Source organism: Gambusia affinis, linkage group LG17 (assembly GCF_019740435.1).
Source record: "Gambusia affinis linkage group LG17, SWU_Gaff_1.0, whole genome shotgun sequence".
Lineage (NCBI taxonomy): Eukaryota > Metazoa > Chordata > Actinopteri > Cyprinodontiformes > Poeciliidae > Gambusia > Gambusia affinis.
In genome coordinates, this window is record NC_057884.1 from 9,186,098 (window position 1) to 9,201,676 (window position 15,579).

Consider the following 15,579-nt stretch of genomic DNA (forward strand, 5'->3'; position numbering starts at 1 on the left):
ACACTTCACCTTTTATCATAATTTATCTCCTTACATATACCGTAGTCCCCTAAAGAAACAAACAAAAACACACGAACTCAGAGCTGTGACACAGACTTTATTTACTAAACACTTGGAGTTACTACAAATATCTGAGAGCAAATACAGAATTTATCACTTGTGGACTTGCAAAACTGCATCCGCCTCACACAGAACTGCATCTTCGGGGATGCTTTCAAAAAGAAAAGAGGAAAAAAAAGCTCAAAAATGAAAATCAAAAGTACACGAGAAAACAAATCTGAGACTGAGGCTACACAACAGCAAATCCATCCTTTCTAGTGACAGAAAACCCAATATTGATGAAAAAGTTGATTGTGTGTTGTTGTTTTTAAGAGTAAAAGATTCACAATATAATTCCGTAATCAGAAAACATGTAGGAAAGATTTCGTTAGAAATATATTTACAAATAACTAGATTTACTTGTCTCTTCACCAATTGTGCACCTTCACAACCCTTTTAACTTATTTCATACACACGAACATAAGCAACATTTAGTTTTGTTTGTAGCTTTTTGTATATTGCAGAAAGTCATGAAACAATACGACCAAAAGTGCAGGAACAAAATGGCCACACAGGCACACTTTGTATTTATAATTCTTTTCTGCAGTTTTGTTCTGACATTTTTATTATATCATCTTATATTTTTAAAATGCTGTGTTTTCAATAGCTTTAATGTGATTTTAGAGAATGTTTATTTTTTGGCACAAAAGGGCCAAGTGACAAAGAAGAAAATCTGTAAGTCTGTTTTTGGCACGTTTTTCTTGCAAGAAAACATCACACAGTTTGGGCCGAACCAAAAGTCCTTAAAAATTACAGGTTTTAAGCAAATATATATAGATATATATAGATATATACAAACCGTACAATCATCTTTCAAATAAAAGTAGATTTTCTTACAATTTTGCTTTTGCCTTAACAGTCTTTCACATTTATTACACCTTCAGACAGAAGACATGTTTGGAAAAAGGTGTCATTACCAAAAAGCATCAGACCAGGCTGCTCTGCTTAAAAAAAAAAAAAAAAAAAATAAATAAATAAAAAAAAAAATTAAGGCATCAACAGTGTAAACTCTCCCAGCAACAGACCAATCAAATAGTCTTCTTTACATTTGTTTATTTGTTTGGTCAGTTTTTGTGGTAGACCTACATAGGTAATTTCACTGTTCCTCTGGTTGAATGTCTGAATTTCTTCCTGCCTCTTCTCTACTACTTGTTGCACACTGCCGGTGAGCTGGCGGAAAAAAAGGCTCATTTTGTAAGGCATGTTGCCCTTACAAAATATAGAAGAATTTTAAAAAAATATTTAGCCAATGTTTATAAAAATGTGATAATATCCTGCATACTATTTTAGCAAAAGCTGAGGGGAAAAAAAGCTTTTTTTTGTTTTAATAAAGGCAGATCAAATCACATAGTTTATTTTAAATTTTTTTGTGTAAATATATTTATTGTGACATTTTCACACCAGGTCATCTTACAGGCCCATGCCTAGTGTGTGTGGTGGGGTGTACGGGTGAGCTGTCTGGGGTTTAAAATTTTTAAGCCCACATTGCTCATCAACCCAAAGACTGACTCTGAACAACACATCCATGCTTATACAGAACAAAGGCCTCACACACTCCTAACCAGTTTCTCCTCGGTACCCATTGAAAGCATAAAATGTAAAACCGAAGTTTTGCTCTCTGTGAAATTGAGGATACCATTGATTTCCGCTGCTCCAAAATAAATACTCTCCCCAAACACCATCTAAAAAAAAAAAAAAAACACCACTTTTTACATATGGAGACAAATGATGGAAAATGTAAGTTAAACAGTTATTTAACTTTACTCCAATAGTTTCTCAACCACTCAAAAACTAGTCATCTTTGTTAGGAAAGTGGTCTTAAAATTCAAAGGAAATCATAAAAATATCTTTCAAACAAGAACAGGAAAAAAAAAAAAGTACATTCTGCTTGCTGTACTGAAATGCGGAAGAGAAGATCTAACACCAAACCTAATCACACAGATGGGTTACACACCAGTATATAAAAAGAAAAAAACAAAACAAGATACCAGCACTGAATTATGGATTTTTCAGGCCTCCAAATAAAACCTGGTGTACACAAAGGTGGTGTAGTTGGAGACAGTTAAAGGGAAGGGACACATCTACCCAAAGCAGAGGAATGTTGGCTCTGAATAGAATGAGCAAACAGTATTGGCAGCATGGCTTCACGCTCTCTTCCACTTCCCTCTAGAAGAACCGACCAGAGTACTGCCTCACACTGAAACGAAGAAAATAAATATATATATATATTAAAAACACGGGAATATATTTATAAGAGCAGCAGCACGACCCAAGTCGGGTTGGGCAGCTGTAAATACTGGATGGTGAAAACAGCAAGACATCCTTCACGTGGAGCTCAAGTTGTAATAAGAATACCAAGGTCAAGGCTGGAAATAAATCCTGTCTGCTGGAACTGACACACCAACTCAGACCTGCTCAATCATGGAGCGATGAGGAGGAAAGGAAGTAAACACACACACACACACACACACACGTACTACCAAGTAATCTAATTACTGACTCAAATGATAGATTTAGTATATTTCATGCCTCAAATTAGCCCAGAGTCCAGAATACTGTATGTTTAGTAAATATCTTCCTTAAGGTTAACTAGTTTGAACCAATAAGTAATTTTATGAATTTAAAAAAATATACCAATTATCCAAACAAAGAATGCAATCTTCATTTTACTATAACTCGCAACCTACTACATTAAACCAATAACTTTTTATTGTACTGGTTCTACATGAACAGCATAAGAAGTGTCTCAGCTGCAGTGAGAGGATGTTGCTTTGCTTGAAGTCACTTGCCTGTTCTGCAGTAAGTACTGGGCGTTCTGGATCTGGTCCTGTGTCCCTGTGATGGTGATGATGCGGTCCTCAGAGCCCTCTAGTGGTTCATCAATCTTGATGGATGCCCCAGACTCGTGGCGGATCTGCTTGATTCTCTGGCCGCCCTTCCCGATGATGGAGCCCGCCAGCTGCACGCCGGCAAAAAGGAAAACAGATTTAGGAGCGCCAAAGGCATTTAATTTGTCTCGTAGGTTACTGCACTAATCATGTTCTACTTACATCTTTTGGGATGGTGACTTGTGTCGTGATGACCGGGCCTCCGATGTCACTGTACGATCCTCTGCCGCCTACGGAGAGAGGAAAGGACCTTTGTAGGAAATCTTTCTTTAACTGGGGCTTGCGATCCAGAACAAGCAATCCCTTTAGGTTAGGAAACAAGACTCTGGGACAGTAATGATCTATCCCAACTCACCAGATGGAAAGCGCTCCCAGGAAGAATTGTTGTCTTTGAAAAAGAACATTAAAAAAAGGAAAAACAGAAAGTGGAAAATGAAAATACACCACAGGAAGAGGAAAGAAAATGCATCATGCGACAGCAACTGAGCAGTACTGCCCGAATGGCCTAAACGCCAGCGATGGTGATGTATCTCTAAAGAAATACTAAGCTTTGTTGGTCCAAGTTTGTCCTCTCATAGTAAATAGAAAAATAACAGTTGAAATTGTGCTGTGTACATTAATACCAATTGCCATTTTTTTTAATCTACTGGGTTTAACAAATTCACACTTTCACTATATCAATGGTAAATGAACATTTAAAGAAATTGCTCAACTGAAAAAAAAAAAAAATAAATTGGTGCAACTAAAATTTCTACTACTACAAGAATAAGTGACTAATGAGGCAGCCAGAAGGATTTTCAGCAATACAGAATTAACACCTGTTTTTTTAATTCAGCTGTTCTTTTCCTCTTCATTTAAACTACTTCCCAAACCAGTACTTGGGAATTAATTAGCTGTGCTATGTTTAAAAATCTAAATGCCACTCAAGAGGAAATAGTGAAAATGTAAAAACAACATCAACAGGTAAAACTTGTTTCTTACTCCGTTCCACAGAAACTTAATTTATAAAAAAAAAATAGATATGGGCAACAGAAACAAATTTCAGTCATCAGCACAAAGCACTGGGCGCTGTTTCTAAAGTAGAGATTTTTCAGGAGCAGAACTTAAACCCAAAAAATGTAACATAGAGGAAGAAAAAAAAAAAACGAGGATTCCCGCACTCTGCTGCATAATCCTTGAAAAAATTTCAGTTTTTCAAAATGGCATTTAAACAAAAATATTTGAAACGGACATGTACAACATGCATCAGGAAAAAAAAAAAGAGGAAAAATGTTCGACCCTTCAGTCTAGTAACTCCCACTTTCTTCTGTTATCCCTTCTTTAGGTTGACTTTGGGGCCTTTGCATTATGTTTGAAGATGGTAATAATCTGCAAGTTGATAAAGTTGAAGGACTTTGGAAGTTGCTTTCCCCACCCCCAAGTTCTTAGTCAGAAATAACACAAGAATGACCCCAGAAATCAGAATTACAAATTGGAAAGTTGGAAGGCCTTTGAGCAACTCAGAATTAAATTACCAAGATGGCTGCCAGGCATTTAAAACTTATGTCATGTACAACCTCTATTTATTAACATGAGATGGGTAAATAAACAATGATAAACAAATCCTACTGGTTTCCCCAACAGGAACATGTTGAATTCAGGTGGAAGAGTGAAATAACATTTTATTTATTTAATCTTTATTTATGTATTATCTTCAATCAGCCAGTCTTATGTCAGATTGAGCTTCGTATGAACCATAATTTAGCCATCGGTGGTAATTTTAGCTTTAGTAAACTAATTTTACTTTTTTAGTACACTAAACCACTGACTCTAAAGTAATTTTTAGAAAATATTTGAAAACTTAAGTAAAAAATTTATACTGGAATGAAACGCGGTTATAATTTCTACCCAAAGCCATTTAGCTTTTACATTTATAACTTTTTCAAACACTGTCTCATTTCCTGCTAGAAACAAACTTCTTTGTTTAATGACAAATATTTTAAATCTTCCAGGGGTATGAACGTTTGAGCTTAAAATGTGTGATAAAATAAAATAAAAATTTAAAAAAGAGTCAAACTGAAAATTAAAATTAAAATCTTAAGGTTGTTAACATGCTCTGTTGAACAAGAAACATCTAAGTACTTCAAAGTGTGTAAACTTGCAGAGCAAAACACTCTGTAGCCATTTCAAGGCCAAAGTGTGTAAAAAGGTAATAATTACCACTGTTCAGATAAATAAAACTGCAGGATAAGTTTTGAATATCAAAGTACGGTAAGTTATGAATATCAAAACTTACCGTAACCACCTCCACTCTGCATTTCAGGATCACATGAGGAGAGAAAGATATGAAATTTACAAACATTAATAAGGAATCAGAATACATTTTAAGCTTTCAGTAATAACATAAATTATAAACTAAATACACATATGCATTATATTACCAATTAATATGGCTGCAGCCAAATTCTTTGATGTCTCACTAGGGTTATGCCATTTTTTTTTTACCTCTCTTTATTGTACAAAGTCAATGTTGCATATCTGAAGACACTAGACAATACTTTGCAAACACAGAGCTGGAATCAAGCATGTTTAATAAAAGCTACTCCGAGTTCAAGACAGTCAAGAAACAAATAAAATAGATATAACAGATAAGTGAACTTAAAAAGAACTTTTAAAAGTTGGCTTATTCGACCAGTGTGCGTCTGGGAGGCTAATTAATGCATAGACAGTAATACACAAATTTGTTTACTCACATTAGGACATAAACTTGACAAATTTAACACTGATTTATGTTTCAAAGACAACGACAGATTAACAAGCAGCCAGCACTAACCTAACTTGTATTGTAGTCCAAATCCTACAATTTGTATTAATGCTGAGACAACTAGAACCAAGTCTGCCATTTTTAAATAATATTTAAATCTCAAGAGTTATCCCTTTTTATGGTCAAAGTATTCGTCTGCCCTCTTTTGCTTGCAGCTAAAACCTGCGGGGAACCACTTCAAGAACTGCTCTGGTTCAATTGAGCAGTTTGAACCAGTCCAGAGATCCTGGTGGATCTCTGGACTGCGTGCTCAGTTACTCAGTGGTAACCACGGAGACAACTGTTGCCAGGCAACAACAGGTCTACATGAGTGTGCATCCAATGTGGAGCGGGGGAAAAAAAGCAGCCATATCAGAGCCAGTGTGCTGTACTACACTCAGAAAAGGAAATGCAATCATCATCTGAAAGCACAACTCACAAAGTCTTTGGAGGAAACAAAAAAGCAAGTGAGCCCTGAAGCTGCAGCTGATTACACTCACCATGCTGTCATAGCGGTCTCTGCCTCTTCTTTCACTACAAAACAGGAAAAAAAAAAAAAAAAAGTTGTTAATACAGTTTGACCCAACAGGGGTTTTCCACCAAAGTGCTCCAGTGCCAGACCAAGACTGTGTGCTTTATCTCCTCCTAACTGGTCTATAACAAAGATAACTTACTGTTAACTGGTTGGTTTTTGCACATTAAATGTCTGATCCTCGCTCTGTTGTATTCTGAATATCTGTAGAGCATTGCAGTGCACAGGGACATTGCACTACAAATGGCCAGGTTTACAATTTTGGGGGAAATTATTAAATCTCAAAGTTCACATTGAATTTTTGATATCTACACAGCAGTCAGACCTCTCTACAGAATGGATGTATGGACTGATGGTGCATGGGTGGATGGATGAACTCGCAATGAATGAATGAACACAAACCTCTAAGGGGATTTTTATTTGAAATACCATAAAAAGTGTAACAAAAATGCTCGCTAAACCGAGTCAGCGTTTCCAAACATTTGAAATTTTAGCAAAAATATCCGATTTCCGACTGACATTTCTAATTATGCACAACGTTTCAAGAATGATTTGCATATACCAGCAGCGAATACTCACACATCTGATACCGTCATCAATAAAGCCACAAAACGGCATTCATAAATTCAGTCGAAAACAGCAATTAGAACTGAATTTCAGTAAGTAGCAGCAGATGTTGAAACAATCACTGGAAATAAAAAAGATCTAGTTCCATGCAAGCAGTGACACTGGTTGATTTATTGGTGAAAAAAACTGGTATTTTTAAATCACAGATGTGCTCTTTTCTAAATTCTGTTAAGAGTTAAAAAGAAATTTGAAGCTTAACCTTGGTCTTTCTCACCTTGATCTGTCATCCATGCTGCCATGATAGCTGCCATGTGAAAACCTGTCTCCTCTGCAAACAATTTAAGAAAAAAAACAGATGGATGTGAGGTAGAGATGTAAAATAATTTATAAATACTAAACAACTCAACTGTTGGATGTGCTTTTAAAGCCTCAGTGTTATTTTATGTTGCTGATTACTAAATACTAGAAACTAGTCTTTCAATTTTCAAAACAAACCATTGATGTACCAATTAATTATCTACAGTAAAAACTGCCAAAACCAGTCAAGTAAAGTTAGCAAATTCACCCCCAAAAAATTAAAACCTAACAAATTAGGATTGAAAGCATAAAATCTGCCCAATTCTCACCCTCCTCTTGGCGGCGGGGGTGGCGGGAGAGGCAGGTTACGCGCTCGGCTGCCCCCTCGTATGCCCCTGGTAAGCGGCGGTGGAGGACCCCGGCGAGGGCTCATGTCGTCATAGTCCCTTCTGGAGGGAGGCAGAGGTCTGCTGCCACGTAAAGGAGGCAAGCGCTCAAAACCGCCGCGCACGCGGATGGGAAATCCACCCATGGGTCGTCGGCCCCTATCCTCAAACAACATGGTGAAGCCACCGTAGTCATACGTCTCATCGTAGAAGTTAGGGTCATAAGGCTGAGTACGGCCTTTAATCGGTGCCTGCAAATTGAAGAAAAGTTACGGGGAAATTAATAATCAACGTTGGAGTACACCGCATTCAAAATAAATGCAATGTTCTATAAGTCAAGATGTGTCGGTATTAATTATTTTTAGCGTATTAATATCAATTAAGAGCGTAGATTCACCTCTGATACTAGCTCCAGGATCACTTTTATGCATTCAACCACACGTTCTGGTTTTCCTCCCACCAAGACGACCCTGTCGGTAGAGTGTGGACAGCACTCTTGGAACAACTTGATGGTGGTCTGGGTGTTCTAGTACACACAAAGGATTTTTTTTTTTTTTCCTTAGTTTCTCACATTCATATTCTGACTCCACACAGTTAAAAAAAAAACTTTCCTAATGAAATGCAAAAATGCACTAGAACTTGTCTGAGCAGTAGCAAACAAAACATTTTTTAAGATGAGTTTGTAGGAGGACCAATGTGCGAAACAAAGGGCAAACACATTTTCAAAGTTAAAGAGTTGTCTTTTTTTTTGTTTTTACTGCTCAGTTGTTAGTGCAGAGGATTAAATGGTTAATCTGGGCTGTGTCCTACCTCTCTCAGCTCCTTTATTTTGGCACCTTTCACTCCAATTATCCCACCAGCCAAGCTCTGATGGATCAGCAGGCGAAGCTCACAGTCAAAATCAATCCCACTGTAATGTTGGTACTAGAAAAACATAAGAACAAATAGAAAGTTCTGGGTGCTTAGATATTAGTGTGGCAGTTGTGGAAAAATAGATATTTTTGAAATACATAGAAAAGTTAACATTTGATGGAAATTATTGCTTTACTACATTACAATTTTTCAAAATTTATATTCATTTATTTGAATATACATTTAGCATAAAAATCATTAATGTCAGACTATTACGATACCACGGTTTATGTACACACAACACTGACATAACATCTTACCTCCTCTAGTGTTGGTATGATTTTCAGGAGAATCTCTCCAATGGTGTCGATACTGGCACTTACACTCAGGATCCTGTCAGAAACCAATTCGGCAAACAGGAATAAATGAATTACAAGAACAAACACCGAAAAACGGAGGAATAAACCTGACATAAAATACAGCCCAGCAGACAGTCCTGAATAAACTAATAAGACGCTTTAAACGAGTGCTTAATTTTCCCCAACTCTACACTGACAGCACTAGACATGCACTGACTCCCTTACTAATTTCAAAAGTAAGAGAAGCTTTACGAGGACAGGGGGTTCCAGAGCGTCTCCAAAAAAAAAAAACAAAAAAAAAAAAACGTGAAAGTGGCCACACAGATTTTTGGGTAAGTGGTGTAAGAGCAAGAAACTTCTTCTATAACCATCCCACCACCAGGAAGTTGGGGAAAGAGAAAGTCATTTGAAAACAGCTTGCCATTACAGCTGCACCACCAGCTCACCGTCTCATTGTGACCACGAGGTTGGGAAAGGGGGAGGGAGGAAAAGAGAGGGGAAGAGAGCTAAGGCGCCGAGGTGAGAGCAGACGAGGTGGGCAGTAGAAAACATTAAAACAGCAGAGGGGTTGGGGAGGGGTTACCAAGTGCTTTGTGGCACAGAGCAAGAGCAGGTTGGAGAGGGGAAGGGTGATGTGACAGGTTTGATAGGCAGATCTGATCTGATGTAACCTAAGAAATTCAACAGGGGGGGGGGGGGAATGCAGCACAATGGAATCAAGAGACATCAATGAAGTGACAAAGTGAAAGGGCGGCGCCTCCACAGGAAAGCAAGCTCTCTTTCTCTTCTCTCTCTCAGAGATCATGGGACGGTAATGGTGGAAACAGTGTGGGAGAGTGAGGGCAGAGGAGAGTGGGAGTTTGGAGGCAAGGGGAAGGGACCAGGGGTGGGTCACAGAAGACAGAGCGAGGGGGTTAAAAAAAAATTAAAAAGATGCCTGCTTTTCACAAATTTTCTCAGAGCAACAAATAAACCATCCAACTTTAGTGTCGCCGAGTATAAAACACCAACTACTTTGTAGTGAGCTGTCAGACAATTTCTGCATGATTGATTAACTGTAATGACAGAGAGTCCAACTTAATAGGAAACGCTTAAAAATGGACCAAAAAAAAATATATCAAGGAACAATACATGTCATAAAGAAAGGAGGGGGTGCTTGGTGAAGGGGAGGGGAAAGGGGGGGTTGTAAAGTGTCATGTATATAAAAATGTTCAAATGGAAACAGAAGGCAGGCTATCAAAGACAAGTGTTTCACTGTTCTAATCAGGCAGTGAGGCAATAACTGGTGGGACATACCGCTCTGGGCCACTGCTGTCTGGGACTGATACACTGGCATTGAACTGCATGGACCGAGGAGGAGGAGGTGGTGGTGATGGTGGTTGTGGTGGAGGAGGTTGGCATTGGGCGGGGGCATTCAATCACAGCATGTCAAGTTAGGTGCCCAAATAAGGAGGGGCACAGTTTATGGGCAGGGCCGACCGGGAGTGTCAGATGGCCGAGCGGTCGGGTTTCGTTCGGGGGCGGGCGGAGGTTGGGCCAACGTCAAGGTGGGCAACGCAGGAGGGGCATGTCGATCCGGTACATGGGCAACGGAGGAAGGTGGCCAAAAGTAAGAACAAAAACAAGTAAAAGGAGAAGGGAAGAGGGGGAGAAGGAATACAGTTTTAATTGAATACACGCCACACTTTGTCCCAAAACGTGATATGAGAGAAACTGTGAGAGTAAAGGAGAACAGGAAGTGTGACCAGGACAGAGATACGTTTTAACAGGCAGTATGAAGGAGCACATTGGTCAAGTTAACAACGCAGAGAGAGAGAGAGAGAGAGAGAGAGAAAAAAAAAAAAAAAGATGTTCCAATAGAACAATGTTAGAAATTCCCAGTTTCAAAAACATATTAATGTAACCAATATCTAGAATTAGCTTTAATTATTTTGGGAAAAAAAACTCAAGCAGAGCAGTTTAACAGTGACTCTCTGGTAGAGGTTGACCGATATTATCGGCCTACCGATCAATTGGCCGAAACTTTCCAGTTTTTAAAAGTATCTTCGTCAGCCTTGATGGCACAGACTTTGTCGTTTTGTTTTTGTTTGTTTTTTTTAAAAACAGGCATTTCTTCAAAAAAGGCACAACTCTGTGCCTTGTTGCCACAGAGTTGATAAGGACCCATCAGTCAAAGAGCTGCAGTTACACAGGACAATGATTATCAATCTGTGTGCTGAGTATATTTATATCTATATTTATTTAGTTAAATAAGTTATGTTTTTAAAGGAAACTGTATGTATAACCTTTGGATTCATGGCAAAGCATTCAGATTGTAAATTGTAGTTTTAGCCAGCAGTAGCTCCTCACCAGCATTTGGTCTCATAGTTAAATCACTATAAACCTTCATACTATTTTTTAAGCTAAAGAAACAAGTGTCAGAAGTTTTGACTGAGTTAACTTCAGACAGTGAGGGAAAAACAAAGTGTCTTTATTAGGTGGATGTAAACTTCCTCTTTTAACTGTAAACTGATGCGTCTGTTCTGTATGTGTAATTATTACCTGCATGTGAGCATCACTGGTGGAATGACAGCAGAACTTGTTCTCAGCTTTGGATATGGAAAAATTAAACAAACTAGAACGTGTCTTCCTGTGTTGCAACACTGTTAGCTTGGTACCAAACCTGCTGCTGTTATGTATAATTTGTTTGTACAAACTCTTGTGCTCTGCCCACTGGACCACTGTTATTTATGAAGGTGGAAAATCTATTGTTAAAAAGCTTATTAGTATGGACTGAAGATGTTGCTGACAACAGATGTCATAAACGCAGATTGTAGTTTGGATGCGAGTAGTGGAGACTACATTTCAGTTACTAACAAATTTGACTAAATACAGGAATTGTGCTTTGCGCATTGAGTTTCATTCAATCACATTATGCAAGTCCTAAACAATGCTATTTCCTCTGATGTTCTCCTTACGGTTTATGTAGAGGAAATTTGAGCTAAAAATGCCTTAAGAGTTGTTTTAAAGGAGAAAAAAAGTAACACAGAGGAAGATGTATAGTTTTCGTTTCCTTTTTTTAACTAAACTTGAAAAATTCAGCACATTTAGTTTGGGTCCTCAACTTGACTCATACAAGTTATGTTTTAAGGAAATTAATAAAACAGTAATCAATGGGCAACTTTAAACATCTCCTTTCCTATATGAATTGTATTACAGTTGGTAAAAGTGAAGCTACCATCTTAAGGCGCTAACATCATCCCACTACTAAACCGATTACATGTGAAAGAAAATGGCAAATTTTTTATCAAATGTTTAAAAAAAAAAAAAAAGGGGGAAGAATCACAAATAATCAACGTCACAAAACAAAATAAAATGTCTCAAAAAATCTGCAATCGACACTATAAAATTGGTATCAGTAATAGAAAATCCCTTATCGGTCGACCTCTACCCTCTGGTCTCAGTAATGCTTTTTTGTAGCACTGTGCAGTGATTCTTGAAGACAGATGATTAAAAGCAACAAAATAATTTTTAGCTGCTTTTGTAATAGCCCAGATGCTAGAATGTGCTAACTACTAACTTTCAACCGTTCTTCAACATATAAAACACAAGAATAAATAAAATACCACAGTCACACCTGGAAATTGTTTATATTTTGCCCCATCCACAAGTTCTTATGCCTTTATCAGGAACTAGAATTTCTATGTAGGTTAAAATTTAATTTGTGGTTCTATCTGACCAGAGCATTTCTCTCTTTTCAACTAAACTGGATTTTCTTTATGACAAAGTGAAGGAGGCTAAACACAAATGCATTCCTGATTTTTCTGATTAATATTTATCCTTCCACTTATGATTTTATCTTTTTTATTCAGGATTTCTTTCCACTCCATATTTGTTCAGGTCAGTCACATAAAATCCAAGTAAAATACATCAAATTTTGGGACAAAAAAAAATACTACTAAATGTGAAATATCTTTCTACGGGCTGACGAAAACTTGTGCAAAATCAGCACTAAAGGAAGATTAAGAAAGCTAAAGTTTTCTGAGTGCAAATATATATGAAGACATTTTGATCTATTTACTCACGTCTGTGCGAAGAGCTTTTATGTTCTTGCCACCCTTTCCAATGACGGCTCCCGCATTCTGTGAAGCAAAGCAAAACACTTTGATCACCGAGGGAGAGAAATAAATAAATAAATAAATATTTATTTTTTTTATCGCTATGTGGCCCAGCAAATAGCAGGAGCTCATGATATGATTTCTGATTACTTTGCTCTGAAGCAGAACGCGCAGCTCCACCATCTCATCAATGTTGCGTGAACGTTTGAAGGCCTGCTCCTCGTCCATGTCCTCAGCAGGACGTTTACCTGAGACAGAAGGCAAGGTCAAACCCAAAGCATGCAGCAACCTCCTCAATTACAAACGTACAGAAATAAAAGATGGGCATTTTTTTAGTTTACTTTTTAATATTTCCTTTAGAAGAATCATAAGTTAGAATGTTCTCCTGATTCACTGTGGAAGTGCTATAATAAACCGAATTAATATTAGCAACAAAAAAAAAAATCCTCGAATGAGCAAAGTCTACAACATATTCCAACAACACCAAGTACACTTCAGTAGCCAAATGCAACTTGGTCTACATCCAGAACCAACATGTACCCTTTCTGAATTAAAACATGGACAGATCTGCTCTGGGCCCACAGAACAGCAGTTTCCTGGACAAGAGGATCTCTCAACCATCTGACATGACCACATGGTAAGTTATTCTGGCCAGAAATGTTCTTTTCTCATGATTATAATTTTAGTCTTCAGCAAATCAACTGGCCAACGGAAATCTAAAAATTCGATGCTGGCTTCAAGACCAGGTGGGGTCTGGATACTTCTCAATGACGATGTTATTTTGGGCAGTTCTAATGCACAATAATAACGTGTAAAAAGAAGATATGCAAGACCTCACCATTAGTGTCAGTGTTGCTGAATGAAATATCTTCGTCCTGCTGTTCGCCCTTCATTTCCATAGTCATGAGTCTGCAGTGAAAAGCAAACTGGTTCTTCTTGAATCTGCTAAACAGTAAGAATAAGCTTAGGGCAGTGGAATAATATAAGCTTGTTAATCAAACTGTGCACATGATTGAAGCAAAAAAGAAAAAAAAGAAAATCTAGTGGTTAGATTGTTGCTGAAAGCTACATCATGTTTTGTTATTTTCCAGCTTAGAATGCTGTAGTTTCATGTTTCTTTTTCAGATTATAAAAACAGTCAAAGAAATTTCCCTTCACTTTTGGTGATCAGCAAGTCAAATCCTGAAAAATATGCTTCCCTTTTTATAGTATTCAAAAGATATAATTTTTTGTCAACCAACAGAACATTTATTGATGCACTTTTTTTGAATTTCATAAAAATAGTTTTTATATTTGATTCAAATAGAAAAAAAAAATTCTACCGGAAAAACATGTGTCACGTTTGTCCTCAGAAAAAAGTTAGAATAAGTCAAAATTGAATTCGCATCTGAAACTTTAAAGAAAATCGGAAGAAATCTGTCCAGTAAGGACATCAGTACAGCTTTACCTGCGAACTTAATTAAACCTTACCAGTTTTTCCTATCACATGTTAAACATGCCTGCTTGTTTATAATAAAACACAATAATCCAGGAGGAAGAGCATGGACTTTAGCGTAAAGGGACTGAATGTATCCAGCTTACACATACTACCCTCCTAGGTGCTCTTCTCACAAATGAGGACTATACATTTTGCAGAAGCATCACTCCTAAACAGAGGCCTGGACAAACACAGCTAGGACGTTATGCTACCCTTGGCTTTACAGAGCAGCCCCGGTCATGTTCGCATAGGTCCTGTCCAGAGAAAGGAAAGCGCCTGCAACAATTTGGCAGTTTATGTGCATAACTCTCTACGAATAGGATTTTAATGTTGATATAAACTATGACTGCAGATTGGGAGGGTGTAATTTGAACGAGAAACGTATTTTCCCCCGGATTTTACAAAGCCTGTAGCAGTGTTGACATTACTTTCCATGCTAGCAGCTAGTTAGCCAGCTTTTGGGTCTGTGCGTTTTGCGAGGCGCCAGCTAGTGTCCACGTTAAGACTGGCCAACATGCACGACAAGAAAATAAAGACAGCAGAGCAAGCACGTTAAATTACCGTCCTCCAAAAATGTCCAATATTCAGACCAAAAGCAAAGGAGGTAAAGTCACGAACTACTATCAAACTGTAACCTTTATAAAAACAGACCTGCAGACAAACCACGTTCACCGCGCTCCTCTACCGTCGCCTCGCCCTGAAAAATCCGTGGATAGGCTCGATTTGTCGACCTTCTCCCGCTCGTCTCTTTGCACACCCTTGTCAAGACAGCAGGAAAGGGCGGGGTTAAGACAAAATTTATCTAAAGGTACTGATGAGTCTGTTATCTCTGTGCAGGAGCGATTTGGTCAATTTTATCTATTATGAGAATCTTAATTTGATATGCAACATTTAATGCGTCTTTGGTGCAAAAAAAGATTTAAAAAATGTAAACAACAATTTTGGAGAAAAGAAATGGTAAAACTGGGGGGGGGGGGGGGGGGATTATGTTTGGCAGTATTGCTAAAATATACAGATCAATTTGTATGTAGAACACAACTTGATGATGTGAAACAGGCTTGGGGAATATTAGAATCAAGGTTTACCCAGGTAAACAGTTTCCACTTGAACAATAACATTGAAGCCGAGGAGGGTATTGAACTGGCAGGAGATGACAGCAGCTGTAAGAAGTTAAGAATTTGAAGTAAGGCAGAGTCAAGTAATTGTTGCTTTTCTGTTTAAAGTCACAATATACATCATTGCT

At 37.8% G+C, this 15,579-nt stretch overlaps 1 protein-coding gene across 6 annotated transcripts; it reads right to left on the minus strand.

Moving 5' to 3' along the window:
• Positions 1–84: 84 nt before the first annotated feature.
• hnrpkl (heterogeneous nuclear ribonucleoprotein K, like) lies at positions 85–15,098 on the minus strand. 6 transcript variants are annotated; one of them, XM_044144035.1, is made up of 16 exons: positions 14,988–15,044; positions 13,698–13,801; positions 13,010–13,107; positions 12,827–12,883; positions 10,059–10,102; positions 8,724–8,796; positions 8,362–8,475; positions 7,949–8,077; positions 7,495–7,802; positions 7,143–7,196; positions 6,270–6,303; positions 5,263–5,278; positions 3,343–3,375; positions 3,150–3,217; positions 2,889–3,058; positions 85–2,296 (listed from the first exon to the last, which is right to left on the minus strand). In XM_044144035.1, exons 2-16 carry the CDS (start codon positions 13,762–13,764, stop codon positions 2,266–2,268), a joined length of 1,296 nt encoding a protein of 431 aa, XP_043999970.1. In that variant the 5' UTR covers positions 13,765–13,801; positions 14,988–15,044; the 3' UTR covers positions 85–2,265. The 6 variants fall into 6 exon arrangements, with proteins under 6 accessions (XP_043999970.1, XP_043999971.1, XP_043999972.1 ...); XM_044144036.1 differs by lacking the exon at positions 3,343–3,375; XM_044144033.1 differs by lacking the exon at positions 85–2,296 and having other exon boundaries at positions 2,326–3,058; positions 13,698–13,804; positions 14,988–15,098.
• Between the last annotated feature and the right edge of the window lie 481 nt (positions 15,099–15,579).

Bases quoted from the DNA above. Each gene is read 5' to 3' on its own strand.
- hnrpkl (XM_044144033.1), bottom strand. From the start codon at position 13,764: ATGACTATGGAAATGAAGGGCGAACAGCAGGACGAAGATATTTCATTC. The intron at 8,797-10,058 runs GTATGTCCCACC...GGTTTCTGACAG, and splicing joins GACAGCAGTGGCCCAGAGCG to GATCCTGAGTGTAAGTGCCA. The intron at 6,304-7,142 runs GTGAGAAAGACC...CCTGTTTTGTAG, and splicing joins AGCATGGATGACAGATCAAG to TGAAAGAAGAGGCAGAGACC.